General features: G+C 49.6%; 13 protein-coding genes across 13 annotated transcripts; 6 read left to right on the top strand and 7 right to left on the bottom strand.

Moving 5' to 3' along the window:
- Window positions 1–1,606: 1,606 nt before the first annotated feature.
- Window positions 1,607–2,187, top strand: CNBE5020 (hypothetical protein; the record flags this gene model as incomplete). Its single annotated transcript, XM_770136.1, has 3 exons — window positions 1,607–1,731; window positions 1,779–1,990; window positions 2,048–2,187. 3 exons carry the CDS (start codon window positions 1,607–1,609, stop codon window positions 2,185–2,187), a joined length of 477 nt encoding a protein of 158 aa, XP_775229.1.
- Window positions 2,188–2,401: 214 nt separating this feature from the next.
- CNBE5010 (hypothetical protein) lies at window positions 2,402–3,329 on the bottom strand (the record flags this gene model as incomplete). The annotated part of the gene is made up of 3 exons (XM_770135.1): window positions 2,402–3,059; window positions 3,133–3,226; window positions 3,275–3,329. 3 exons carry the CDS (start codon window positions 3,327–3,329, stop codon window positions 2,402–2,404), a joined length of 807 nt encoding a protein of 268 aa, XP_775228.1.
- A 563-nt stretch (window positions 3,330–3,892) lies between these two features.
- Window positions 3,893–4,851, top strand: CNBE5000 (hypothetical protein; the record flags this gene model as incomplete). Its single annotated transcript, XM_770134.1, has 4 exons — window positions 3,893–3,915; window positions 3,974–4,283; window positions 4,362–4,521; window positions 4,589–4,851. 4 exons carry the CDS (start codon window positions 3,893–3,895, stop codon window positions 4,849–4,851), a joined length of 756 nt encoding a protein of 251 aa, XP_775227.1.
- Window positions 4,852–5,317: 466 nt separating this feature from the next.
- Window positions 5,318–7,426, bottom strand: CNBE4990 (hypothetical protein; the record flags this gene model as incomplete). Its single annotated transcript, XM_770133.1, has 10 exons — window positions 5,318–5,506; window positions 5,559–5,830; window positions 5,905–5,929; window positions 6,035–6,232; window positions 6,298–6,366; window positions 6,463–6,530; window positions 6,645–6,692; window positions 6,760–6,821; window positions 7,135–7,196; window positions 7,385–7,426. The coding sequence occupies 10 exons, from the start codon at window positions 7,424–7,426 to the stop codon at window positions 5,318–5,320; spliced, it is 1,035 nt and encodes a 344-aa protein (XP_775226.1).
- A 305-nt stretch (window positions 7,427–7,731) lies between these two features.
- CNBE4980 (hypothetical protein) lies at window positions 7,732–8,694 on the top strand (the record flags this gene model as incomplete). The annotated part of the gene is made up of 4 exons (XM_770132.1): window positions 7,732–7,762; window positions 7,812–7,884; window positions 7,949–8,391; window positions 8,456–8,694. The coding sequence occupies 4 exons, from the start codon at window positions 7,732–7,734 to the stop codon at window positions 8,692–8,694; spliced, it is 786 nt and encodes a 261-aa protein (XP_775225.1).
- Window positions 8,695–9,116: 422 nt separating this feature from the next.
- On the bottom strand, window positions 9,117–11,382 carry CNBE4970 (hypothetical protein; the record flags this gene model as incomplete). The annotated part of the gene is made up of 6 exons (XM_770131.1): window positions 9,117–9,136; window positions 9,216–9,324; window positions 9,437–9,630; window positions 9,737–10,020; window positions 10,092–10,425; window positions 10,476–11,382. The coding sequence occupies 6 exons, from the start codon at window positions 11,380–11,382 to the stop codon at window positions 9,117–9,119; spliced, it is 1,848 nt and encodes a 615-aa protein (XP_775224.1).
- A 361-nt stretch (window positions 11,383–11,743) lies between these two features.
- On the top strand, window positions 11,744–12,997 carry CNBE4960 (hypothetical protein; the record flags this gene model as incomplete). The annotated part of the gene is made up of 3 exons (XM_770130.1): window positions 11,744–12,599; window positions 12,679–12,766; window positions 12,844–12,997. 3 exons carry the CDS (start codon window positions 11,744–11,746, stop codon window positions 12,995–12,997), a joined length of 1,098 nt encoding a protein of 365 aa, XP_775223.1.
- A 1,020-nt stretch (window positions 12,998–14,017) lies between these two features.
- On the bottom strand, window positions 14,018–15,252 carry CNBE4950 (hypothetical protein; the record flags this gene model as incomplete). The annotated part of the gene is made up of 3 exons (XM_770129.1): window positions 14,018–14,343; window positions 14,481–14,591; window positions 14,679–15,252. 3 exons carry the CDS (start codon window positions 15,250–15,252, stop codon window positions 14,018–14,020), a joined length of 1,011 nt encoding a protein of 336 aa, XP_775222.1.
- A 782-nt stretch (window positions 15,253–16,034) lies between these two features.
- On the bottom strand, window positions 16,035–17,213 carry CNBE4940 (hypothetical protein; the record flags this gene model as incomplete). The annotated part of the gene is made up of 3 exons (XM_770128.1): window positions 16,035–16,086; window positions 16,138–16,609; window positions 16,670–17,213. 3 exons carry the CDS (start codon window positions 17,211–17,213, stop codon window positions 16,035–16,037), a joined length of 1,068 nt encoding a protein of 355 aa, XP_775221.1.
- A 2,694-nt stretch (window positions 17,214–19,907) lies between these two features.
- CNBE4930 (hypothetical protein) lies at window positions 19,908–20,903 on the top strand (the record flags this gene model as incomplete). Its single annotated transcript, XM_770127.1, has 1 exon — window positions 19,908–20,903. The coding sequence occupies one exon, from the start codon at window positions 19,908–19,910 to the stop codon at window positions 20,901–20,903; it is 996 nt and encodes a 331-aa protein (XP_775220.1).
- Window positions 20,904–23,660: 2,757 nt separating this feature from the next.
- On the bottom strand, window positions 23,661–24,536 carry CNBE4920 (hypothetical protein; the record flags this gene model as incomplete). The annotated part of the gene is made up of 6 exons (XM_770126.1): window positions 23,661–23,721; window positions 23,787–23,874; window positions 23,999–24,020; window positions 24,100–24,199; window positions 24,370–24,383; window positions 24,522–24,536. The coding sequence occupies 6 exons, from the start codon at window positions 24,534–24,536 to the stop codon at window positions 23,661–23,663; spliced, it is 300 nt and encodes a 99-aa protein (XP_775219.1).
- A 1,222-nt stretch (window positions 24,537–25,758) lies between these two features.
- Window positions 25,759–26,479, top strand: CNBE4910 (hypothetical protein; the record flags this gene model as incomplete). The annotated part of the gene is made up of 4 exons (XM_770125.1): window positions 25,759–25,907; window positions 25,977–26,004; window positions 26,115–26,324; window positions 26,411–26,479. 4 exons carry the CDS (start codon window positions 25,759–25,761, stop codon window positions 26,477–26,479), a joined length of 456 nt encoding a protein of 151 aa, XP_775218.1.
- Window positions 26,480–27,212: 733 nt separating this feature from the next.
- On the bottom strand, window positions 27,213–27,613 carry CNBE4900 (hypothetical protein; the record flags this gene model as incomplete). The annotated part of the gene is made up of 2 exons (XM_770124.1): window positions 27,213–27,362; window positions 27,428–27,613. 2 exons carry the CDS (start codon window positions 27,611–27,613, stop codon window positions 27,213–27,215), a joined length of 336 nt encoding a protein of 111 aa, XP_775217.1.
- Window positions 27,614–27,892: the final 279 nt, after the last annotated feature.

Here is a 27,892-nt window from a genome sequence, read left to right as displayed (position 1 = left end):
CCGAATGAAGGAGGCTCGATGTGTGGGCAAAAGTGGTAAAACGCTCGGTATATATCCTTTGGGACGTCTCTCCTTTTTTTCTTGTTTAGTGACACCACCACCACCCTTTCATGATAAACCGCCCAAGTTTCCGGCCTAGGCTACATACCCATCTCGAGGTCAAGCACATCTCATTCTTTACTGCATAAAGATCAAATCGTACGGAGAACGTGCAAATACCTTGCCATTCTTTACTCTTTTCCATTTACACACGCATTGCATACACATTCATACAACAAGATTGACTCTGAATTTGTGGAATAAGGGAAAGAAGACTTTTCCCACTGTCTCTCAATAATAACCTCTAGGGCCCATGATAGGCTCAATGCGCGAAAGACCTACCTGCAAATCGTCTAGACTGTTGTTAACGGACCTCTCCTTACAAAGAAGAAGGATATACCTTCTCAATCATGGTTGAAAGCTGCGATCAAGCAGCCTTTCACCAAAACTTACCTTGGAATTTCGACGCGCAAGTTACACGTGAGTAGGTCTAACGAGGGACCTGTAGGTATACCGATACCTTTTGACCGATTTGAACTATCCCCCTCCTCTACTTATCTTGTTTCCGATCCTGATCGCCCAAGGAAACCAATGTCAACTTCCAAACGTCGCGCTCAAAATCCCTCGGACGCCGAAAAAGGCTCCCCCACCTCGTCCTCTTTGAGAGGAGCTCCAGGAAGGAAATCAAGGGTCGAGTCCGACACGAGGTGACATTGATTTGCCCCCATTCACAAGGCGGAGCCTGATTAAACCGACGATTGACGGATACGATGATGCCTCTTGTTCATGTAAGAGAAAACTTTGGTGCACGATGCATACAGTACGGTCCTAAATAACAAGCAAAAAGAGTGCTCGCTGGCAGATAAATCGAAAGTGGCGACCCGCAATAAGACAATAAGATTATTACGGTATTGCCAAACATACCGAGGATGGACTTTTAGCCGCAGCGAGATCATCTCTATAGACGGAGCACACTCTGGCGCCAGGAAAGTTTCAACCTTTTCTAGAGGGACAGGGCCCCATTGCCGGAGTGGCCCATACGATAGAGGAAAAGGATGTCTGTCCCAACCATGCTTATCCTGACTGCTGATGGCTCCAATGGACTTGAAAATGTCCAATGTCTCATCCATCCCTTCAGACTCCCAAGATTGTGTTGCTCCCTTGAGCAAAGCCCAGTAAAATCTTGGCAGGAAGCGCACAGGCTGGTAGTAAACACAATGGTCAGTACCTGCTTTTAGGGCCGGTATACGCGGACGACTTACAGACGGATCAGATAACGTATGTGCTTCCAGTGCTCATGAAGGGAGACTCCCCGACGACCAGCAGCACGCTCTGGCCGTTCTGTTCCCACTGGGGCGAAGGCGCGGGAAATGCGCCGGGGGGTTGGCTCGCCGCCCCCGAAACTCAAGGCGAGATCGCAGAAACAATATATATAATAAGTCAACAAGCCACACAAGTGATGACGTCGCCACTTTCCTGCTCACCCACGTGGCCTGCCTGCCAGTATTTTCGTCCGATCTCTTTCCGCTGCTTGCCTCTGCCATTCCCCTCTCAGCAGCAGAAAAAGATGCCGGCGCCCGTGTCCAAGACGTTTGCCGCCCTGCGCAGCGCCGCCGCCCGCCTCCCCCTTTCCCCCAGCGTAAAGTCCATCACGCTCAGCTTTGTCGCCAAAAACTCGGGTGCCGGCCCTCGGTACGTCCCGCGCCCTCGCTCCCGCCCACTTGCTGACCCCCGCCCAGACAGTTCCTCCGCCACCACGCGCCCGCACTCGCCTACGCCAACCCCCTCCTCCCCATCGCCATCCGCCGCATACCCGATCCCCGCTCGAAGCACAAGGACCCCAGCTCTCCCGACCGCGAGGCCGTCAAGCTCGGTCGATGGGGCGGAGTCGCCGATGGTCTCCAGCTCGGGAAAGGCAATGTCCCAGGGGGCGAGATGGTCGTCGAGTTTCGTATGTCCCGCTTTCTCTTCTTCCCTTTTGGATCGCGCTAACCCGCGCCGGACATAGACAACGCCCCGGCCCAAACACTCCCGTTAGCACACCTCTCGGGCCAGCAGATCCTCGATCAACTACTCGCCATCGCGCTCGAGAAAAAGGTGCCCCGGGTGGCAGGCAGTGAGGTGGATAAAGAGGCCTTACGGTCATAGGTATTTGTCGTTTTTAGAGTCTACTCATTCTAGGTCGGGCCGGGAGCATGTAACAGCATTCTCATCTCATTTCCCGTTCCCCGTTTCCCTTTTTTTCACATGATCAAGTGTAGAAATGTGCAAGAGATAAGATATAACGCTATACATTTTTGCCCCATAGAATGGGAAAATCACGAAAAAAAGCAAAGTGCTCCGCTACGCTACGCTGCATTGCCTAATAATCATCCTCATCTTCCTCATAATCATCAAACATCCCCCTTCCACCTTCCCCCGTACCCCCTCCACCTGTCATATCCTGTTTCCAAGATCCTATCATCGTCACTGACTGCTGCTGCTGTTGTATTTCCTCCGGTTCCGGCTGCGGCTGGGCCTGGGGCTGTTGCGGTTGGTGTTGTGGGGGTTGCAAAGTGGGTAAAGCGGATTGAGAAAGCGCATGCGCCTGGGCAGGAGGGTAAGACGAAGATCCAGATCCACTCCACGGCATAGCCGTCCATCCCTCCCCCGTGCCCGCTATCGGTGCTCCTCCCCCTCCCCAACCAGGCGCGATACCCCCCTCACCCAACCTTTCTTGCTCCCCTTTCGCCCACGTCTCCACATCCAACCCTTTCCCGGCTATGCCTGTCACTGGCTGCTTTCCTTTGCCCGCTCCTCTGGGAGCTCTCTTCGCGGCGGTACCCATACCAGGTAAATTATCTTCATCTCCTTCCCCAGAAGCAACAGCAGCAGCGGCAGCGGCGGCGCTGGTGGATGCTTTCCGGGCTTTGGACGTGGACGGCCCCGCACCAGAAGCAGCGGCAGAAGGCAGATCGGCAATCGATTCTGTCAGTTCACGAAGAAAGTCGAATGAAGGGTTCGTGTTGATCATCAGTTTCCTATTAACCGTTCGAACACCCCCGATTCTCCATCAGCGTTCCATGTGCAAGATGGAGAGAGAGAAAGACGTACAGATGCCCAGCAGTCAATTTCCTCGCACCGGCCTCTCGAACAGTCTTACAGCTCTCATCAAGCAGTACTTGTATAAAACATTCCAAACTCTTGGCTAATACAGCTCAGCAACGACACGGAAAGAAAAGAAAAAGAAACGTACAGATCATGACGGGTGTAGCACTAGCCAGTTTACCCACTTCCTCATCCAACTGCATGATCCGCTTGATACGGGCCTATTATTCCAGATTTCCACCAAGTAAAAAAAAAAAACGAAACGAAACGTGAAACACGATTCCCAAAAGTCAGCTACCCACTTTCAACAGGTTGGGCAAATGGGACATACAGCAGGAAACTATAAAAAAACGGGGGGTAAGCGGCAAAGTCACATTTCGTATACGATGCGATGCGACGGGAAACGTACACGAGAAGTCTTGAACTTGTTTGATTTAGCTGGCGGCATTTCTTTCTTTTCGCAATTGGGACTTTTCTTCAATTGACCAACAAGTTGCGGAACAAACAAACGCATATCGATACATACGTCTCAAACGAAAGCTTGTAAACATCCACCGGCGGGAGTATACGTAATCATCCCACGCCTCGCTCGGCATAATCGGTCTTTTGGGGCCGGAGCCCCGGAAGATGCCGCCCAGTGACGAAATCCATCGCTCCCCCCCTTTTCCCGGCCTCTCCATAAAAAGCCAAGTCTTGACTTGTTCGTCGTTTTCCAACTCTCGACTCTCCAACAACCATACACCTTTTCAGAAAACACATATCCACCATGGCTCGAAAGTTCTTTGTCGGGTGAGTTTCTGTTGTGGAAAAAAAGAGAAACGAGCGCGCTGACTTTTATCGGTAACAGCGGCAACTTTAAGATGAACGGCTCTCTCGAGTCTGTCGAGAAGATTGTCCGATCCATCAACGACGCCAACCTCGACGGCACCAACGAAGTCGTCATCGCCCCCCCTGCCTTGTACCTTCTCAAAGTCCAGTCCGAGCTCAACGCGCCCACCCAAGTCTCTGCCCAGAACGCATTCACCGAGTCGTCTGGTGCCTTTACCGGTGAGATTGCGCCCCAGCAGTTGAAGGATGCGAATGTGCACTGGGTGATTTTGGGGCATTCCGAGAGGAGGAGTTTGTTTGGGGATACGGACAAGTTGGTCGCTGACAAGGTGAGTCGGGAAAAATGTCGAGCAGATATCTACGCCCGCTCACCACCACCCTGCGCTAACACTTTAACCCTCTTACAGACCAAGGCCGCCATCAACGCCGGCCTCTCCGTCATTGCCTGCATCGGCGAATCCCTCGAAGAACGCGAATCCGACAAGACCATGACCGTCGTTGAGCGTCAACTTGAGGCTATCGCTGCTGCTATTGACGTTGATGCTTGGAAACGGATCGTCATTGCTTGTACGTCTTTTTCTTTTATTTCCTTTTCTTCCTTTATCTCTATACCCACGCTAACACCCCCTTACAGACGAACCCGTCTGGGCTATTGGTACCGGCAAAGTCGCCACCGTCTCCCAAGCGCAAGAAGTCCACGCTGCCATCCGCTCCTGGCTCTCTCGCCGCGCTTCCCCCGAGATTGCCGACTCGACCCGTATCATTTACGGCGGTTCCGTCAATGGCAAGAACTGTGGCGAATTGAGTGCGGCAAAGGATATTGATGGGTTCCTTGTCGGCGGAGCCAGTTTGAAACCCGAGTTTATCGATATCTGCAAGTCTGGCAAGAAGGCGTAAGGTCCCTAATGCCGGATGCAGGGGAGGGAAGAGAAGAGAAAAAAAAAAGCATTTGGGTGTGGAAGAGAGGATAAAGAAGTAGATATGAATACAAAGTATGAACAGAAAACCGGATGCAACTTGTCCAAGTTTTACAATTCATTGGACCTCGGAAACCTGTCCCACGAAAAGAACAACACTTACAAAGATGAGGATAGATGCATCTATACGCAGAATCACAATGCTTGCAACTATCAGATAAAGAGGAAAAAAAGGAAAGGGAAAAGAGAAAAGAACAAAAACAAACAAACAAGCAGAGGAACCTTTCTAGCTATAACACCCGATAATCTTCGCCTTCCGGCCTCTATGTAAAACCACCACCGACACATGTCCCGCATGACTTGCTCTTTCCCCCGCTCTTCAACTCTCTCGACCCGACCCGTGCACTTTGCTGCATTTTCTTTCCATTCCTTGCTTTGCGCTTCTTTTACTTGCCCCCAGTAGTCTTGAACAAGATCAACCCGCTCAAACTGATAGAATACCCAAACACCTGCATTCCCGTGATGGGCGATCCGAATGCCAGCACCGAGCCTGAGATGAGGAGGATATCTTTCAATACACCGGCAAGAGTGAGGATGAGACCTGAGCCGACGGAGATGAGGAATACTGCTGCCACCTGTTTTTGAAGTGTTAAGCTTTTGTTTTTCTGGGGGGGAGATGAGACTTACGTTCAAAGCAAAAGCAATCCCCGCATTGGTAAACAACACCAAAATCCCGACCTTGTGCAGATTCCAAATCGGTGCCATCCCGTCCGTAAAGGGGATAATACAAGCGTTAATCACGGCACACACAGGGGCGTAGTAATGCAGCGAAACGAGCGGGTCCATCTTCATACCGTGGAGAAGAATCTGGATCATGACGAGACGGGAAGCTTCGAAGGCGAGAGCAGCGCATTGGCAGAGGAAGCCAAAGAGCTCAAACTGAACTTCACCATAGGCGGCTGTTTTTCGTAGATAGGGAAAAGTAAGAGGATCAGTGGATGGCTTTCGGAAATGCGCGGATGGTGGGACTTACCGAGGAAACAGCCGCAAGAAATAAGCTGTTTTCGGAATAAACAAAAAGAAAAGGTCCCATCAGCGATCATCCCACATGACAGCCAAAAAAACAAGCAAGCAAACAAGCAAAAGAGAAAAAAGACACTCACCAAAACAATGACAATCAACCTCCCACTCGGCTCCTGGATCTTGAACGCAAAAGAAATCAAGAGGATAGCCACAGGGTTAAAAGCCTTGAGCATCTGGATAAAAGAGACGCTCAGAGTGAGGTAGGCATAGTTGGACAGGATGAGCGAGCCGGAAAAGAGGGCACCGATGGGGAGGATGGTTCGCATCCATTGTTGGCGCTGTAGGGTGGTATGAGTATGAGACCCGTTTGAGAATGGAAAAGGGAGGAGGAAAAAATATGTACGGTCATCTCAATGTCCTTGGCACCATCAACCAATGTGGTAGTACGTTGCAAAACCCTTGTCGCGATTGTCTAATCATCCCGCATCAAAAGGCAAATCGTTAGCGGGCCTTTTTTTCGGAAAGAGTCGTGGGGCATTTTGGAGTATGGAGGGGAAGGGCAGCTTACAGAGAAGATGAGATGCCACGTAGTAAGGAAAGTGGGGTATTCGAAATTTAATCCAGAAAAGACATATTCTGTTTTTGTTTTTTTCAATTCATAAGATGAAGCCAAGCGGGTTTTTTATCATCAGCAACCTCTTCCAGGGTGCGAATATGGTATTTTAACAAGGAGCGGAGAAAGGGACGCACTGTTATATAAAATGACACTGATTGAGCAGGCCATCCAGATGGGGATGACTGTTCGAAAAAGATGGATCAGCTTTCATCCTTCCGACGCGTTTTGCCGCGTAGAGGCGGGACGTACTGATAATGGCAGGGATGACAATCTTCTTTTGTTGGTTGGGTGGCGGTCCGTCGTCAGAAATGCTATTTATAGCAAGTCCCAAGTCACGGTTGTCAGCCACTTCCGGTCTCTCGTTTACATCCACATTCCACATTCACATCCATGTCGGTATGCCAGGACCCTTTTGCTCTTTCCCCTGGAGAACTCGCACTCGAACTTGCCCACGTTTTGGCCGCCACGCTTCACACCACTTCTTCTACTGGTTTGCTCTACGCGTAGATACACGTGAGGCACCTTTCCACCGCCCTCAAATTTCCATCGAATCATCCATTGCGCCTCGTACGTTCAATCTCGCCTCGGCAAAAGAAAAAAAACCAGCAAACAAGAGAGACTTACTTGACCTCGACATGTTCGCCGTGTGTAAGATCATGCTCAACATCAGACGCGCGTGGCATCGCCTATATCATGCCAAATGAGCGAGGATGAAAGAGAAACAGCTGTCAGCTTTTCTTCTTGGCGTTGTGTAAAGAAAAGTTTAAATCGTTTGCAGCGCAGAGTTGCGAATCCGTTGCTGCGACGAGGGACGGCGGGGAGCTGGGTATGGTGTGGTGTGGGGCGTCTATCACGAAGAAAAAGAGGGACGTACGCTGAGTGGTATGGATGCTTCGATATCCTTATTCTGGCTCATTGTTGGTGGGTATATTACAGGCGCTGAGAGTCGGCGAGAAAAAGAAGAAGAACTGCGTTTAAAAGCGGACAAAGTTGTTGCAGCTCTGGATCGCAAAAACACGCGAATACAACTTTATTTACACCGGCTTATAGTTCGAGGCACCCGAACTGTTTACTTATGTAATATCCTAATTCTCTTTATTTCCACGTGCACAGCCCACTCCATTACGTGGCATTTCCCCGTACCCGCTCTTTTCCACCCGCAAACGGGACCCTTCTCTTTCATCGGGACTGCCTGAAAACTATACACAGTGACAAAACAAGATGGCGAGGCCCTTTAGATCTCTTTTCTCTGGTGAGCTAGCTGGTCCCCGCGAGCGCCCCGTGCTGACACATCGCGCAAGTCGCCGGCACGTCATTACCCGGCCCATCACGCCCTCTTCCCCTCCGCAGAGCCCCTCTCGGCCAGGTGCGAACGTATGTCTGTCCGCCTTTTCTGTTCTTTTTATTTGCCCGCTCACATTCTGCTGTATGCTGGCAGAGCATTCAACCTCTCCGGATTCGGCCGCTACCTCCCCACCCTCCCCACATGGAAATCCGACTCCGCCGAAGACCAATCTGCCTCCGTTATCGATGAACCCTCCTCCTCCTCCCCGCCCGGCGAGACCACCTCTGACTCTCTCTTCGCCCCCTCGCCTTCCGCTTTTCCCGGCGACACCCAGCCCAAACTCTCCAAGAAAATGAAGAAACGCGGCCTCCCCAACAATACCTGGACCGAACACCGCTACGCCTCCGCCGCGCACAAAATCTCCCACCGCAAACTCGGCTTACTCTCCCACCAGATCGCAGGTCTGCCGGTAGATGAGGCGATTGTGCAGATGCAGTTCTCGGAGAAGAGGGCGAGTAAGTGGGTGAAGAGTACATTGGCGCTCGCGAGGGATCATGCGGTGGATAAGAGTTTGAAGCGGGATAAACTTGTCGTTGGTGCGTCTTCCCCTTTCACCCACTAACTTCAGCTCAACTGACCAACCCCACCTCTTTGAAACAGCCGAAGCATGGGTCACCAAAGGCCGCAAAGAAGCCCGTATCGATATCAAAGGCCGCGGTAAATACGGTATCAAACACCACCCTTCTGCGCGTATCCACCTCGTCATCCGCGAAGGTCTTACCCCGTCTGAAAAGGAGGAAAAGCAGTTCAAGAGGGATTTGGGGAGAGTGAAGAGCGCAGGCGCCGTTAGGGAGGATACACCGTTGAGGCGGAAGGTCGTTAGCGGGTGGACTTGGTAGATGCGAGTTCATGAATGGAGAGTGCTTCTTAGAGGGGGCCGAAGAGGAGGGTAATGCATGCGTTTATCTTCCGCTCTTCGTGCACAAGCCCCATCTTACACCACAGGCTTGAAACAATGAAAAGCAGCATCATCATAAATCAAACTTGAGAAGACTACCAAAAACTCCCGTCGTCTCTAACCCGCCGCGATAACCCAAATTGTCACCAGGTGACGAGTGGATTCGGTCCCTTTTTTTCAAGTTGGAAAAATCAATGCGTATGCAAAAAATCGTCTTTTTGTTTTCGAGCTGCGAGTAATTCAATCAACCTCTCCTTCGTTCCCCTCCCCTCCCCGATCACCCCGCACTAGTATCAACTCGTCGAACACCTCCTACTCGTCCCCTTAGGTCTGCCGTGTGAAGCCAAACGGAGCCAAGGGCATCTATACCTCGAGAACGTGCGCTAAGAAAAAGATTGACCAAATATCAGTACAACGAACAACGAAAATGTAAGACGGGATATATAGGAAAACGCAACTCACTCCTAACAGGCGCTCTCAACGGACTCGTATCATCCACCGTAACCTCATGCATCTTCCCCCTAAACAGATACCTCACTCTTAATTTCTTGTTTTCGCCTATACACGGGTCCTGCGGATTTCAAGAGTACCCACAATCAGCATCCAGTACTGTCATGACTTTTCTCTTCTTCTTCCATTTTTCGGCCCTGCTCCAAACTCTTATGAAATGCAAAAAAACTTACATAGAACCCTATGATGTTATGTTTTCCCTTGCCTCCAGGAATATACAGCCTTCCATCTTGAACAAGCGCTTGCACAGGGATCGTCACATCGATAATCTCTCCTTCTCCTTCTTGGTCAATCTTTTCAGAAACGATGATACCACGTTCAGTGAATGAGGATGCGAGTCCGTAATGGGCGGAGATGACGATAAGACCTGGTGTTATCCTCGTGTTAGTGGGACGCAAATCGAAGCAGGACAAGAACGAAAAGGAGGGGGGAGAGACTGAAAAAAGGCCAACTAAAAAAAAAAAGGAACGTACCATTCCTGTCCCTCTCCTGCGCCAGCTTCACTTCCACCGACCTCTCCATCACATCCACCGCATCCCTCGCCTCTTGCCTCTTCTGCCTGATAAACTCTTTATTCTCCTCCCGTAACTCTTTCACCCTATCCTTCAAAGCGCGTTTCTTGCGCGGTAAGAGATAGAGTTTGTAGATACCTGCGTAGACTGCAGCGGGGATGAGGGTGGAACCGAGAAGGATAACGGGGTCTAGCCTCTCAGCGAGGAGGATAGGGATAGAGATCTTTTGACCAAGACGGTTGATCCTGCAAAGTACATGTTATCGGTTCGTTTGCACTTGAATTTGAAGAATGAAAGGGAGCAAAGGTATACTTACTTGACTTTTAGGATGATCCCTCCACCGATTTCCATCTGCAAAATCAGCCCAGCTTTGACATTATCCGTCACCTTCCCCTCAGCAGTGATGAACCCAGCGATCGACTGATCCAAACCAATGTCAGCGCCAAATTTCATTTTCAGCCCCCCCGGGATCGGGGTCGACCAATCGGCAGTGATCTGGCTGTTGGCAAGACCTGCGGTGGTTTGGACTGTCCAGCCGGCACCGTTACGTTTAGCGTTGGTGAGGCCGATGGAGAGGGAAGATGGGTTCAGTTGCGATTCCGGGCGGTTGCGGCCCCATGAACCGATGGAGAAGGATCCGGGCTCGTACACTGCAGAAGTTTAGTTGAGCTCAAAAGGTTAAAAAGGATAAAGGACGTACACATGAAACCTGTAGTGTCGGCGTACAGTCTTCGCCCATAGGTGAATCCCAGTTGGGGCGGAGCAGTCAAGGTAGACTGAACAACACTTGCAGTAACATACTGATCCTCGTCCACTGTATATGTTGCCTTGACTTTCCCTATCCGGGGATGCATCAAAGTAACCCCGGTCTCAACCCAGAATTTGGGAGAGAATTGGTGTTTCACTGTACCCAGCACGTTGGCACCTCCGCGACCATTCCTCGACAAGGCTTGGCCTTCGACAATAAACTGCGTGTTTGGCGATAGAGGCATCTCAAAAGAATGCTTCAAGACTGTTCGCCCCGGTCGGATACGCAAGACTCTTGAGATGGGATCGTGTCTGACGGCATTAGGGTCTGGGAACACTTTTTTGGAGAGAAACACGGCCCGTGCATCGAGGACGACTTCCAAGTCGCTCTTTGGCTTCACAAGCGCCTCCGCCTCCATTGCACGCTTCTCATGCGCCTGCGCCGTAAACCACTTTCGCATTTCCTCCGGAGTCTTCACTCTCGGTCCGATCTCCCAATTCGTCTTCAAACCTTCCTCTCCAAACATATCGTACACCGCACGCTTCGTGGGATCGGTGAGGATCTCGTAAGCTCTTTGGATCTCGGTGAATTGAGCATGCGCTGCTTCTCGAGTACGGTCGCTTCTCTGACGGTCGGGGTGGAATGTCGTAGCGAGAGAACGGTATCGATCTCGGATGGTAGCCTCCGATGCATCTTTGGAGATGTTGAGAAGAGCGTAAAGGTCCCTTTCGACTTGCTGTGGAGGAAGAGTTGCTCCGAGAATGGGCGAACGGGGAGGAGATGGGGGTTGAAGAGGACCGTCGGCCGACGAGGCAAAGTTGCGGTAGTAATTTGAGGATGGGCCCGGATCGAAGCTCATGGTATATATGATCTCTCGTGGTATATGTTCTATGTGAGGCTATCTAGGCATACCTGTACAAAGTGGATAGTAAATGAAAGTGAGAATATCGACGATGACGAACCTACCTGCTGTCTTCCTGTTCTTTCAAGAAGAGCCCATTAAGTCACGTGACACGATCCTCTTAGATCGGAAGTCGCCGATCGCGGATATCTTCGGTAACTCGTCGGGTGATTCATTGTCATGAACTGAATGAATGCGCGGAAGAGGATAATGAAAGAGTCAAGTCGAACGAACATCTTGGACGGTTTACATACAAGCCTGCAAATAGATTAGATAGAACCTCAAAGGACTATCCTGTGGACAATTCCAATCCCTCGTCATGTCTGCACGGTCGCCCCGCTCGCCCAAAATGCCTCTGACCCAGGCTCCTGTCCCATTATCCCCAGTCACTCTCTCCCCAAAAAGAGGGAAATTACCCTCATTCACATCAAGTCCAGCTTCGCCGACTGCAATTACTCGTCGGCCATCACCTGATAATAATGCTTCTGTTCGATTGCAAATGTTCTCAAGCTCTGTCGATGACTGGCTAACAGCAAAACTCCCCCCTGGACTTATCTACTTCATCTCCCAAAATGTCGGCCTCGTCTTCGTAGCCATCTCGGAATTATTCTTCGTCCTCATGGGTCTCACTGTCAAGTACTTTCTCTCCGCTACCCAAATATCCACCACAACTTTGATCTTTGTCCGAATGGGCATCACAGCCATCTGCTGCGTCCTATCCCTCTGGCTTATCAAGCGTGACCCTAACCCTCTCCTCGGCCCACCGGGCATACGCGGTATCCTCATCCTGCGCGGTTTCTTCGGCTTCATGGGTCTTCTGTCAAGCTATCAAAGCCTCAGAGGCCTTACCCTTTCCGATTCTGTCACAATCCAATTCCTCGCACCTAGCGTCACCGCCCTCTTAGGTTTCTTGTTCCTGCACGAGACACTCTCACAACGTGAAATACTGGCAGGCTTCTTCTGTCTGGTCGGCGTCGTGCTCGTAAGCCGTCCGCCATTCATCTTTGGCGGGGAAGGGAAAAGAGAAGATATCACTTTACCAGGAGAAGGTGGAGGGACGAGGTTGGATTTGCCCCTGCCCCCTGGGGAAGGGGATCAAGAGGGAAATGATACGACCGAAAGAGCAATAGCAGTGACATGGGCTTTTGTTGCTGTTTTCTTTGCGTCCATGGCTTGTAAGTACAAAGTATACTATCCCAAACCAAAATCAAATCTAGCTGGTGATTACGAAGAAAGGCTGATATGGAAAGTCAGATACAACAATCAGGTGGATCGGAAACAAAGCGCACGCGCTTCATTCCATCACCTACTTTTCTTACACATGTACTATCACCTGCGGTCTGTAAGTTACTTCAAAAGGGATCTTGACCTCAACTCGTAACTCTGCATGAAAACTGACTACTCACCAATCGCTTCCAGATGGCTTCTATTTAAGCCGGGTCATATCGTATGGGTCTCTTCCCTTCACGAGCTTCTATTCATCGTCACCATCGGTGTACGTCCCCTCCCTTCCCTTCCCTCTTTCAGCCAACTGACCAGTCACTCCTTCTTGATACTTGATTTCCCTAAATAGATATTCGGGTTCGCAGCCCAAACATTCCTAACCCTCGGCCTCCAACGCGAGAAAGCCGGTCGAGCAGGTCTCGCCATATATCTCCAAGTCGTCTTCTCCCTTTTATTCGAGTTTGTGCTTTGGGGGACAATACCTTCTTTCCTCTCAGCTTTGGGGACGGTGATTATCTTAGCGTCTGCTATTTGGGCTACTGTAAGCTCTCCTTTAACATGTCCCCGTTGACCTCACGCTAGAAAGCAATGAGCTGACGGAAATTAATAGATATCCTCCACCCCCAACCGACCCTTAGCTAAACCTACCGATCCAGAAGCCGTTCCCTTCTCCCGCACACCTTCTCCCATCCCACCTCCTGTAGCTGGTCTTGGCCGTCGATCTCGTCATTCTAGTTTCAGAGCTGGGGAACATTATAATTACGACTCTATTCCCACATCTGACGCAGAAGAGGAAGGGGAAGGAGACACAAGGAAGAGAGAGAAAGGACCCAGTAGGAAAGGTAGCATTTTCTCCTCAAATAAAGACTCCGCCCTGGGTCTCTCGATTGGAGGAGACTCAAACTTGGGTATCCCCCAATCAAGATTGGGGCCAAGTTTGGGAGAGAGAAGGGAGAGTCAGCTTTCAATTTCGAGTGCCAGCGGTAATAAAGGAGTACGTGAGCCCAGGAATGGTGTAATAGGGGGCAGTAGGCGGAATTCCAGGTTTAGAGCCAAATCAGATACCGAGTGATGCGGTTCCTCGCCCTGTCCCTCTTTGGATGGACTTATAGTTGTATCTCTTTCTGCATGACACTGAGACTTTGTTCCACCTTACGCCTTAAACCAGGGTCATGCCATGCAATGTGTGAGTTGTAACCCTCATTTGATTGATGATATGCTTCTCACAGTCAGCTAGATTTCCTTTTTCTAAGCTTTGATAGACATCCATTGTAAAGATTAACCAATGAAACAATGCAAAATATCGTATCAACCCACCTACAAGGCCAAATAACAAGCGAGCTCTCCCATTTCCGGCATTTTTTTTTTTTCAAACTTGGATCTTCAACCCGCTTCCTCTCATCTCTCTCCCCCTGAAAGCCGGTCCTGTTTCAACTCTCCTCCCTCCTATCCATTCCTCTCTCCCCCTCCTCTCTCTCTTTCCCCCCACATATTCCACTTCGTCCCTGCCCCCCCTTCTCCCTTGCCAAATAATTTGGCTGTCCAATACCTCCCTCCCTTCCGCCCACCTCATCTCCTCCCCAATCACCTGATCTTCCTTACCCCCTCCTCGCCTCCTGTTCAGACATTTATCGAACTTGATAGCGAGTATAGTGAGGATGAGAAAAGAGAAAAAGAATGTTATAAAGAGCAGCACTGTGTGGCGAGTACCAAATGCGAAATACACATGTGTATGTCAGCCGTTTTAGTGGATAAAAGGCATTGAAGGAAAGAAAACGCTTCATATATATATATATATATTTAATATATATATATATATATATACCACTTACTACTGTCGGCAAGGGCGTCATTGGGCAGAAAGACATAACCCCGTCCTGCTGAAGCCACCAAAGCCGAGGTTTGGGCCTCCACCGGGAAATCACTCGGGAAGGTGTTCACCTCTAAATCATAGACACGTTTTTTCTCAAGTCAGTTTCAGTCTTCGAATGGAAGTGCCATAGGGAAAAAATAGAGCGCCAGGGGCTTACGAATGGGGTGTAAAGCGCTCGCTAGGCTAATCACTGGAACCGCTGAGGTTACTGTTCCGCTCCTAGAGCTCATTGCAGCAGATGCTAACGATGATGCTGACCTATTGCTTTTTTCATTGCCGGTATCACTAGGATTGGCCATGATACTGCCGCCTTCACTTGATGATATAGAGCTGGTTGTAGCGGTTACACTGGATCCTGATCGACCACTACTCGCTGAAGAGTGAAGGGCTGTTTCAGCAGTATTGACGGGGTTGGTAGCCTCACTATCTGCAGTAATGACTCTACTGGTAACACCATTTATCATTGATGAGGACAACGACTCGGACTCCTCTTTTGTTGAAGTCGCACTCGCCACGATGGTATTGGCCAAACTCCCCCCGACCTCTCCAGGAGCCTCTGTGCTTTGCACAATATTCGCCTCTTCGCCATCAATTGTCGTCGTCGTTGCATTGCCAAGCAATTCTTCTTCACCCAACACCTCTCGTTTCTTGTCCCATGGTGGAGCGTGAGATGACCGCCAAGGGGCACTGCGTCGATGGGGTATCCTCATCTTATCGTTTCCAAGCTGCATCCAGCAGCCTTATTTTGGGAATCTGAATGTAATGAGAATCTTTGGCCTTTAACGTGCAGTTGCTTGGGTCATTCCGGCCAGTAGGTAGGTATAAGTGCTGTTCTGTGGGCCTGCAGGTGTTAACAACTCCTTTATTGCTGTTCGACTAACCTTTGTTTACTTTCGGTGCATCCTTTGACACGCCTCTTGACGAGGCCTAAGTTTGAGATGTGATGGGTGGGTCTCCATAATGATGTATACTATCGAAGTCGTTATCTACTACCGCCACCCTCGTTGAAGAATTGGAGCATTATAGTTCTCTGGCGGACTGTCATTTGTAAATATGGGAAGTTCAGTAGTTTGAGATTATCCAAAGATTTGACGGAGCGCTGAAGCTGAAGGCCGACAGGCATTTATCAGATCTGTGCCTGGTTGATAGTAGAGATCCCCAGTCGTTCGTTCATTTTGCTATTATGAGGCCTCTTTTTGTTAGGGTTTAAATGCGACTACGTAATGGAAGAACTCTAGGGATCTCGCACCCATATGATATTGTGATGATCTACATCGTCAATGAATACATTTCGCTAGGAATGCCATACTAGTATAATTCAAGTAAGAAAAACAAGCCAACTCTCTTCCATTCCTCGTACACTAAAACGCGGATGATGATCCTTATTAAATTGATGATGTTGACTTCGACTTCGTTGCGAAGGAGGTGAAAGAGATGGGGATAGTACAACATGTGGTTGGTCGATGTGGTTGGTATGTATACACTGATATCGAGCAACAGTAGCAATTTGAGACTAAGTGAGAATGATTGCAGGCTGGCCAAAAAGAGTCATCAAGAAGGCCATTCTAAGATATTGTCAGCCGTTATTACATGAATATGAGGCTTAAATGACTTACCCTTCTTTGCCGCCCCTTTTCTCGATCTCTCGCGCAACAATCACATCGGCAACTTCCTCCTCGTCCTCGTCCTCGCTCCCACTTGCACTTCCACTCCAAAAGCCTTCCCTCAGCTTGATCTCAGACGTACGCGGAGACATGTGAGGAGACGAGTCTTCATCGTCAGAGTCGATCACTGCGCTGTCGCTCATCTTTCGCTCTGGAGAAAAGGACAACGGTCTGCCGGAGTGAACCAAGCTTGCCCGTCGAACTTTAGCACCAGCTCGACCATGCTCTTGAGAGGCACACGGAGCCAGGCGGATGCAGCCCCAACCGTGATAGAAAGGCGAGGGGTTGGATACGGGGCAAGCCACGGCAGACCGTGCCAAAAGACGATAGGTCGCGTGAATGTGATGGGCGTTCTGGAGGTGGGACAAAAGCAGGTGGATGTGGGACAGCGTCTTTTCGCGGAGTGATTGAAGGGTAGAGAGGTCTGTGCGGTGGTGAGTCAGCGAATGTTCTGGATCAGGCGCGCGACGGAACTGTAACTTACCTTGGAAGCAGCCGGGGCTCCAGACTGGATAATCGACAATGAGGTCCGCCCTTTCGGCTTCCCAGCTGCCGCTCATCATCCTGCCTTGCGTACCCCGTCTCTCAATGCTCCTCGCTTCATGTGCGCCTTGCAAGCTTACATTCTCCACCATTTCGACCAAACCTTTCTCACCCTCGAGCGTCCTCCCGCGTGAGACTGGAGAGCTAGCAGCCAGTGAAAGTCTCCGTCGCTCATCGACCGTCTCGACGACAAGCTCCGCGAAGCGCTTTGTGTCACCATCGAGCTCCTTCTTTCTCGACATAGGGGGACCATAGGGTCTTGCTTGAGGTCCTCGGACGAAGCTGCGGGTGGGGGCACTCTGACTGAGCGTACCATGAGAGGCAGCGGTGGTTGTAGGTGCTGAAGAAGCGGAAGAGGAGAGGGAGAGTGATATTGGTGCCATGGTGCCCGCGACTGGTACAAGCTTGGGCGAAGCAGTTGGTGAAGGAGTGTGGGAAATGGGGCGCGAGTGAGGTGGTGCAAGAACAGATGAGGCCATCATCATATTGGTAGTCGAGGACGAGATGTTGAGATACGGACAACTATCTTGGGCTGTCTGTGAGAGTGGAGGAAGTAAATAAGTGGTGCTAGAGTCGTACTATCGTTGATATATATAGGCTATATTGTAAGCCGGTAAAGGATGGTTGGTGATCGGTAGGGCGTCACACGACCGTCGTGGTTACAACTTCGGTGGAGTAATGGAGGTTCTTCCTTTGGGACAAGAAATGATATGCAAAGGATAATGTTCCAATGTGTTGATCAGATAATGAAAGGGACAAGGAGGTTGTGGAAGCTGGTAGGGCGACTGTCAGCTTCAAAACTCTGGAAGACTGCTGCTTCTTTTCGTGTTCCAAAAACGAGTAACGTTGTGATTGACGCGCCCAGATGACGTGCTTTGCTTAAATTCAAGCAGAAGCAAGCAAGAATATGGGGAAGAAGGTGGCTATGTCTCCCAAGCCTATGCTCTTATATATGAAGTGCACGACTTGACATTAGTCCGGCCGAACAACTCTGGACGGGCCCAGATCGTCGACGAATGATGATGTACGATCAATTGTGACGCGAAACGGTACGGAAATGATCTTATCCGATATCCGTCACGACGACGCACTCAACCAGCAACCTGAAATTGAACTCACCTGGCTGTCAAAAGTCTTCTTGTGGCGTTGACCGTCGATGTGGATATTCTGAAAGGAAGTCAAGTCTGGGGGCGGGGGCGGGGGTGGGGTGTATATATCTGTCTACACCTTTTCACAAAAAGTTGACCAGGCCAAGCCGTCGTGATGGGAGGCTAAGGCGTCGGACGAACAAGGAGATCCGGAGGGGCGGTAACTATCGAGCCGAATTGGTATTTCGCGGCACCCCGAGAGTTCTGTAGTACTTGCTTTTTTTGCTTGTGGAGCAACGACAAAGAATGCGAGTTCTTCCTACGTGCAGATAGTGAAGAACGTTAAACAGATGAAGACGAGAAAATTTGGGACGGCCCTATATGCATTGCTTTGATCAAGATTTTGCCCAGCGTTTGATGGGTTTGACAAACGCAGAGTCCGGTCCGGTTTTCTTCCCCCAACATCAATCCCAACTTCACTTTCAAACGTCATTCAATGGGACCAAAACCCTTTCTCGGAGATTTTTCATCCAATCACAAGCTCTTCATTTCCCTGTGTACCTTGAAATTTAGGCCATGACGGCCCAACTTACTGGAAAAGAGGCCAGTTCGGGGTGGTATTCCACCGGACTGGGAAATGGAAGCCTATTATTAAAGTCGAGGTTGGGCGGAGCGCCGCGTTCCACGCTCTGTTCCGACGCAAAGTCCCGTGATAAGTGCCGTCCTGTCCCGACGAGACTTTCCTCCGCTCTTCTCTTGCTGCTTCGTTCGTTGTCGTTGCTTCCATTTGTTCTATATAATCGTTGCTCTCGTTCTCAACGTAACTTTTCGTCACTCCGCTATGGGATTCCCACAATTCCCATGGTGGGGATGACGGGGTCACCGGTGGGGCCTGCCATGGGTTTTGTTCTGGCGTGTTTAAGCGGATTTATCAATAACGGAAGTTGACGGTGCTGTAACATCTTTGGCGGGGACACAAGTTCTCGGACATGCATCGTGTCGGGACTTTGTAAAAGTGATTCGACTTGCTCGGGAGATATTAAACTGAGGAATGATCCGACTGGTGCGCACCCAGTGGTATAGTCAGACTTCATGTGTCTTGCAACTGTCTTCCATCTTTCGTTTTAAAAGATCCAGAGTGCAACGGTTATACATTTTGCAGTTGTGATCCTCCGTACATTCACTTGCCAAGGCCGTTTTTCAGATTGTCACTAGTGTTCCGGTCCGCCGGCTTCGAATATTGAGATACCCATCACTATGAAGTTTGCTTTGTAGGTAGTAGACAGCTCGGCATGCATCACTCATCAACACTTTGGCACGCCTACTTGCATTTTGCTAGCATAATATTCCAGCACGAAGGAACTTGGGACCACACATGTCTGTCGCTCATAGAGACAGGTTACTTGACGAGGGGCGCATCTAATTACGTACGAGTGGTATAATTAATCTTCCTCATCCGCTCATCTAATTTGCGCTACCTAAAAATTAACGACTTTTCAACTATCCGAGGAGACATTTGGTATTTCGAGAAACTTGAACAACGTACAGGCTCACCATACTTCATCTAAGCTCTTGCAGCGAACTGCTGATCCGCGGTGGACAGCATAGGTGGAGGTCGGGGAAGGGACTGAATATTCATTTATCAATTTACTTCTTTTCTCCCTAGCGGGCATAACCGCCAGGTCCTCATCATTCACGGCTCGCTGCTATCTTTCTTAAAAACAAAGAGTCCCAATCATGACGACACCGGACCATTACTCGTGCTGCTTTGCTCATCGAGCGATGGATTGTTGGATCGGCAGCGCCGTAAAGTCAGAACCTTTCATTCCTCATATCATTAATCAAATCAATCCATTAACCAAGGTGTTGCATCCCCGATTCAGCACATATATATTGAACAGCTTTTTGCCTCTTTAACAGTGTAACTTTTGGTCAATATCGCTAGACGCAGGTAAGGCTCAAAGCGTTCTATCAACAGGCCGCAAAATAAAACTTGCAACTTTTTGAGTAATTTTGGTGAGCTACTTGTTCAGCTCTAAAAGGCTCAATTAATGGTTACTAAGTCATCTGTCCTTTATAGCTTTAGCAGACATGTCTTCGTCCAAACAGCTCAAGCAATCGGAGCTGGTTCTTCCCCTCGACTCTCTCCTCCCAGTGCACGACCACATCATTCACCATCTCTCATTCATCGCACCCCTCAAAACTCTCACGCTCTCAAAGTACTATTACCGGCATACCATACCCATTCTCTATCGTACTGTTCCAATCAGCTCCAAGTCACTCTATGGACTCCTATGGGGCGTCCACAAAGATGCAAGGGCTCGCACGCTAAAAGCCTTTTCGAACACCCGCGTTATCCAACTCACCAATCTGGATAGCATTCTGACCTATCACCACCTATCCATGACCGATCCCAAACTTTCAGTGACTCCTGAAGAGTACAATAACCTGCTCTCCAACGTTAGGCGCATCGAATTCATGTGGGAAGCTGCCGTCTCTCCGTTTTACACGCTCTACAATCAGACGTATCCTGATCAGCCTGCATACGCAGCCACTATCCAAAGGCTTGTTCCTAGCCCATGCGAAGAGCTTGTGGTCCACCTCAAGAATACTGATGGCTGGTTAGGTGTAGACCTATGCTTCAAACAAGAGATTTCAGAGATGCTAAAGCACCATTCCCCGAGCACTGCGACGATCATCCTTCACCTAGACCTACTAGCCACGTCTTCATATTACTCATTGCTCGAAGCATGTGCACGTTGCTGGAATGAGAAAAAGCGACTACGGGTTATTATCAACATGAGTAATGTCGATTATTTTTCCCCCAGTTCATCGCCAGGCAGCGATTTTTGCCGCTTGTTATATGCTGTCATTGCCAAGTTCAGCCATCATCATCTCGACAAGGCGCTGGACAGCTCAGTTCAGAAGCCTTTGGAGGACGTTTTGGAAATATATATTCCTAGGGCCGAGAGCGTCCAGGAATACCTCAAGGCTTGTGACTTGGAATCTCACCGGGAAAGTGAGATTGCAGGAGTTGTTAAGATTCTGGAATTGGAACAGGATGTCCTGGAAGAGTATGTCTCTTAATCCCTACCTCTTATCACGTCCAACGTCCCAGCCAGCCTCCCATTCCCCAGAACGAAGTATTGAGTATGCGCCACGACAGTCGGCGTATTATGAAGGCAGCAGCACGAGTGGGAGGGCTCTATCGAATGGCAGCGGCCTTCAATAGTGGTGCGTATCATTATTCAAGCATCCGAGGGGCGAGGGGCTGGAAGCATCTTGATCGACCACAAGCAAGTTATTTTGCTGGTGAGTTTTAATATTGGGGTACATTGATTCGATGAGATGATTCTCAGCGACATCAGTAGGGTCTAAAATCACCTGCACCCATTGCTCAACTACTTTCCGGTCTGGGAACTTGGTTCTCTCTTTACTGGCATTCTTGTGCCAGACTCCTTCGCGGTTAACCTGCCGACTTTTGAAGCTTCTTTCTGAATCTGTTTGCCATACATCGCGACTTTCTGGACTCGGAGACACATCTATGCACCTAACCATGCATTCTTTCATCAGACGTTGAAACTTGATCAGATTATCTTTATTTGTGGGGGGGGGGGCTAACTTACACTCATGAGACTGGTGTCCGACCGCTCAACGCAATGTATTACTCACCAACATTCCCGGCCAGCAACCTAGAAATCCTTCCTTTCATGACGCGATTATCATTAAGGATGGATCGCATGTCGGTCGCCAACTTGGCAGATAGCCACACTGAATGGACACCTGCCTCCGATAACCAAAGGCATCGATCGCTGGCGGTAAGGCAGAAACAATGGAAAATGGGATATTCATAATATTCATACCGAAGCGATTGCGTTCATTAGGTAGGCCCGGACTCCTGAGAAGCGACCCTCGCTGCCTTCACATTCATCCTCCTCCTCATTAAAGAATTCACCCACTTCTGTTGACATTTTCATCTTCAGAGGCGTCAGCACTGATGCAATTCCCTCCTCGAATCGATCTCGAATCAGTAATCGCAGGCCTCGGAGCGACTGCCATCGACCCTTCCATCACGGGTCGTTGGGGCTGAGCCCAACATCAATAATGTTTGACGTACGGTCTAAACGGTGCACTTACTTATCATCATCCGACGATGAACTTGGCGACCCATCCGACACGCCGTCACCCGTCTTCTCATCATCACGACTCCCCTACCGAGGCAGCCATATTGGATAAGTAAAAGAGTAGTACTATTATAACCCTGGAAAGATCGATACATTCTTCCGTCTTTTGATAGGATAGTCAGCTTGAATACTAGAGAATCCTGATTACATACTTGCTTTACAACGGCCTGCGCCGTCCACCAGTTGTCTCGTTGTCTCCTCGGGCCCCCCCAGGGCAAATGATCCTCCGGGCGCGTTCAATAACCTTGCCCCCGTCATCCTTCTCAAGAATGCCGGTTGATTCGAGAATGAAATCAGAGACCATTATCACTCGCCCACAGCCCTTCTTCGGCGGCAGCATCGTGTCAGGGGGCTATCTTCTTCTGGCGATAGCCTTCAACAGGTTAGGGACAAAAATGATCCGAGGGTCTCTTTTAGTAGACAGCCGGAATCACCGGTTTCCGAGAAATGTCGCAATTCCTGGTATACTTGTGGAGGGAAGGCATCTTGCCATGATAGTTGCGGACCTATGGAATGGCTTGTTCAGACAGGACGACTCAGTCGGATTGGGAGCAGGTCGGCACACATACCATCTTTTAGTTGCGTACGTACTTGACCAAGTGGCATCCCTGCAAAGGTCCTATTTCGACAGTTCCCATTAGCTGGATTCCCCGCAAGAATGAACAGAAGACGACTTACCTGCAAGGCTTTGTCCCCGGGTGCGGGGAGGGGCGGGGAAGGCGGGAATACTTGGACACGCGCAGATCGAAGAAAAGGAGCATCTTGAATGCTGGGGGGGAAGTCTGGGACCCGTTAGCCGGCCACTGGCAATGGCCTGTGCTTTCAGTCATCAGGTGGAGGTCTCTGCTACGGGGAGCACGGAGTTGTATGCATTCTACGGGCGAGGAGCGGAGAGGAGAGGCTACGAGGTTCGAGGGGAAGAGGAGAGAGGCGGTCGGAAATGGAAAATGGAGAGAGCAAGGAGAGCGAAAAGGGATCGGCGGGGACGGAGGGGAGCGGGAAAGGCGAGGAAAGCGAGGGGCAGACGGAGGGAAGAAGAGGGCTATCCTGGGCTGGGCTGCGCTCAGCCCACGACTTGGGGAGCGTACAGCCTCTACAGCCCAATAGAGGAGGCGGCCTGCCACGCCGTCGTAAGTGGGCTGGCGAGACGAAAAAGAGGAGAAACGGAATGTACACGCGACACGGATCAACGAAGCGTGTCGAAATTCCTTTTGCTGCCATTGTCGTTGCCCGAAAGTGGAGGCACAAGGCCCGAGGCTGCGAGCTAATAATAGAGATGGATAATCATCAGATTGTCAGATTTCAAAGAGACTCGAAAATGTCTGATCCGCAACAAGTATCGCATAGAGCAAGGTAATTTAGAACCTATAGAATGGTACCTGAATAGAAAGAAGAGAAGCTTAGATTCGTGTATGCAAGCTCCGAGACAAAGAAAACATGACAATAATAAACTAGAATACACCTCTATTCGCCTACTACCCTCCAGTCCGCATCGTCCCCCTCATCATCCCCTTATGCCCAAAGTCCATGTCGAAATGCAGGATATGCTTTTACACACGCTCACCCACATCCCAGATTGGTAGCTTGACACCTTCTCATCTACGTGCCTATATTAATCCGAGCCGAGGGCGAAGACTGAAGGCAGGGAAGAGTGAGGAGGTTAGAACAACATGTCGCAACAGAGTTCTTCGGCGCAGCAACAACAGAGAGCACCGGCAAGACTAATTTTCGTATACGGTCGTGGATTAGCTCATTCATTCGGACGTAGCGATAATCCAAAACGTACCAAGCGCAACAACCTGCGCCACCGCCACCAGATTTTTTAGGTTGTTGTTGGACGTATACGGGCTGAGGCTGGGGTTGAGGGTAGTACTCTGTGTTCAAGAAACAAACAATAGCAAATTAGCATCGTCAGTTAAGTTACCCCTATGCCCAAATGGCCATCCGCCATGGGTTATAAATTTGAGACAGGGGAAAAGACAGGGAGAGATGACGTACGGCCAGGCTGTTGGTATGATTGCTACATGATGCAAAATTTCCAAAATTAGCCATTATGCTCATATTCCCAAGGCCATTTGCGAGAACGGAGATGGACAAACCTGAGGGGGAGGAGGATAGTATCCGCCCTGTTGGGGAGGACCACCGTATCCGCCTTGTTGGGGATAGCCACCGCCGTATTGCTGGCCGTAGGGTTGTTGTCTGTTTACAGTCAGAAAGTAGGAAGAGAAAAGTAGATTGTCAGTTTATGCTATACTATTTTGGGCATTGATACTGAGAAGATTGAGAGATCGAGATGGAAGAGGTGTGCGGACGGAGCTGAGGAAGGAAAAGGAGCGGATGGGTGGCGAACAAGTTGGGAGTAGACGTACTGGTTACCGTAGTACTACCAAAAGCGAGACCGATGTCAGCTCACAAAGATCACCAACACAGCCATAGCACATAGGACGCAAACAGCATTCCCAAGCACTCGACGCCAGAGCGTCCTGTGCTGAGGCGTCAAGTGGGATAAATGGTCACTCACGTCCTTGGCAGACATCTTTTACTTGTTCACAGTAAGCGATGTTGAATTGGTTGCTTGGAAGAAATGATTCGTAGTAAGAGATGGAAGATTAATTATAATTTATCGATAGGATGGACGGGCACAGCGCAACAAGCACCAAAGTAAGAATCTCAGGGTCCACAAAAATCGACGACTTCTGTGGCACCCGCCACGCCGCTTCTCACCATAAAAATAATAAAATAGAAACAACAAAACCCCTCGTGTCGTCCGAAAGCCGCAAACGCTGCGCCCGCAAGGCAATGCAAATGCATCCAAAGAGCATACGTCAAGCGACAAACGACCCGGGCGGCGAGAAAAAAGTTTAAACAACGAATCTAAGTAACTCGCCAGTTACTTTTTACCCTCGCTCGCTCGTACATGCATCTTCTTGCTTTTCTTCCCCTTCTTTTCCCTTCTCCCCACGCTGCGCTTCCTCGGCAGCGTGCCGATCGGGACACCACCTCCACCCTTCATGCATAGCACCGCAACGAAAATCATCATGCTTTGCCATCGTGGCTTCTGCAGTCGCGTGGTTTCCACGTGCGCCATCCAATTCCCGCCTGGCCAGGAATCCGGACATCTCCGATCGGGCTTCCAATCAATTTTGGTTGTCAGATCGGAGGATGGGCATGGGACGAAGAGTTGGAAAAGGTGGTGGAGAGTGGGGAAACAAGGTGTCCTCCTCATACTGATTTTCCGAATGATAAAGATGGAGTGCGTGATTGATACTGGCTCTGGTTCTTATCCAACGAAAAGACCTGCTGATTTAGCTTGGGGCACGATATGAACGAGTCTTCTCATCATCGCATCTCGCTCTCTTACCCCATATCCACCTGGGAGCTTCTTGAGGACACCCTATACAAGCACCAACAAACTATAGATTATAGACGTATGCGAGAAGGTCCCACCCACAACTCCTTGATATCCACCTTCGTCATATGCTATGTCCATGGATACTCCCTTCCCCGGATTACTTATCATCAAAAAGCAGAGCCAAACAAATCCGGTCCGGACCGGTTGCAGCCGGTCTCTCAACTATTGCGACTTATACCTTGTCGGCTTGCTTTGTCGGTAAGTTACGAATCAACGAGTCAAACCGACGAATTCCCTAAATATATCTATCGATCCTATCCCGCCATCCATCATCTCCCCCTTCTTTCTCCCATTAATGCTCCTTCGCCAATCATTTCTTTCCCATCACATAATCCGTCGAACCATCATGACTGCTTCTTACACACCCATCGCTATCCAACACGTCAACCTTGCCATCCCTAAAGACACACTTGAGCAAGCTCAAGAGTTTTACGGCGATGTGATTGGGTTTAAGAATGACCAGGTGCCCCAAGCCCAAAGGGATACACTCTTATGGTAAGCAATCTCTCCCATCAATCTCAATTCGACCTTGTCGCATTATCTTTTAACTGACTCGAGGTTCAGGTTTAGAGTTGGTGACGGGCCTCAGCAGGTATGTCCCATCCTCCAATTACAATTACAATTACAAACTCCACACCCATAAATTCTTCAACTAATTCATCTCCTTTTCTTTTCTCTGTAAACAAACAAACAAATAAACAGATTCACGTCTCTTTCGAAAAGGGTATTAGCGAAGCAGGCCCCGCCCTCTCGGACCGCGCGCCCATCTCTAGCCGACATCCTTGTTTCTCCCTCCCATCCCAGGAAGCTCTCACCGCTCTTCAAGAACGCATCTACGAGCACCACATTAAAGGGTTGCCTGCTTCTGCAGAGGAATGCGATAAACCAGGTGGTGAAAACTCTGGGTCAAAGGTGAGTCTCTTCCCTCTATCCCCCCCCCCCCCCCGAGATTTAGAGCGATTCGGAGCTGGGCTGATTCCTTTTTTTTTTCCTCATAGGGCGTCGAGTTCCCAACTCGGTTCTTTGCTAGAGACTTTGCTGGTAACAGGCTGGAATTCTCCATATAGTGAGAGTGTAGTGTTTTGCTCAGATGGAACATGGGACGGCTTGGAACGGTAGAACAGCGCATGCGCAGAGCTCGGTTCAGTGCCCGAGTGCGCAGGGTACCATAGAGTCTGCCGAGTCGGGTGGTAAATTAAGAAACAGTGTCCGAGACTAGAGGGCTGTCCGGCTGCTTGGTTGTAGGCGCCCAAGATCAAGCAAATGGCCAGATAAACAGGAACTTATAAGAGATATATATTGAAATGCACTGTACCATAAAGTTTGCGATTTCAAAGGGGAATTATACAAGGTGGCAAGATAAAGTCCAGTTAAGCGCACAATAGCATGATGGGGTAAGCCGGAAAAGTTGTGTAAAATGAAACTAGCCCTCACGAAGAGTTACACAGAGGTATCAATGACATAGCTTCGTTAGTCGTAAAGTTGGCTATGCCGTGACAAGAAGCGCGACATTTAAATGCATGATCGAAAAACAACATTTTGACGTAATATTTTATTTATATTTACAAGGAACAGTAAAAGGTAGTATTGTTATTAAATTATGCTCATGAAATTACTATGGAGGATAAGATAGATTTTTTTAACTTGAATGATTGTCCTTCTCGGAGCTCGAGATGGAAATGTCGCTAGCGCGACCGTCTTGATTTTGTCTTTTCCAGTGTCTTGGGTTGTGAGTCATGTGAGGTTGAGCGGTGAAATATACAAGTTGCTGGTAAACCGTAGTGTAATGACAGGAATCACTCAGACCATAGTGAGATAGTCGTACCAAGCAATGGTGGGTGGAGGAAGATGAGACTTCCTCGGGCCTGTCTGGATTTCGGTTTCGTACTCTGAAGGCGGAGGTGGTGGGGAAGTGTCTCGATTAAGAGAAGCTGTCGTAGGCTCGGATTGCTTTATTGAAGCTGGTCAGCACACAGACAAGTGAGATAAGAAGACAGATCATTTAGTATACGTACGAGGGTAGGAAGTGTGTTTTGATGAATATGGGTGACCCACCACGACCCTGTAGCTTGGTCCGTCTCACTCGCAGTGTGCGTAGGTGTAACTGCAGAAGTCGTGTGGACGATGACAGGTGGGTAGGCTGGAGCGTGGCGAAAGAGAGGTGTGAGTCGAGGGAAGAGGTACGGGGAAGGCCTCATCATGTATATGTGTATGCGATGGTAGAGGTAAGAGGTTAGAGCTCGTGGTAGAGGTTGGAGCTCTCGAAATTTTGTCGTTGTACGTAGCTGTAGTTGCAGATATAAAAGGGTTGAGAAAGTTGAAGTAAGTAGAATAGACGTGGACGGCAAAACAAAGGTGTAAGAAAAGCCAAGGGGATGATGACTCGGTGAAAGGAGTATGAAGTCACGAGGGGTCCAACTTCAACACCTCTCCCAAGTCCAAGATTACCAAGAAATGGGCAAGGCAGGCGTCGTCGTCAG

This window comes from Cryptococcus neoformans, chromosome 5 (assembly GCF_000149385.1).
Source record: "Cryptococcus neoformans var. neoformans B-3501A chromosome 5, whole genome shotgun sequence".
NCBI classification, from domain to species: domain Eukaryota; kingdom Fungi; phylum Basidiomycota; class Tremellomycetes; order Tremellales; family Cryptococcaceae; genus Cryptococcus; species Cryptococcus deneoformans.
Note: the sequence above shows the minus strand (reverse complement) of the source record. Positions and strands in the feature narration are given on the sequence as shown.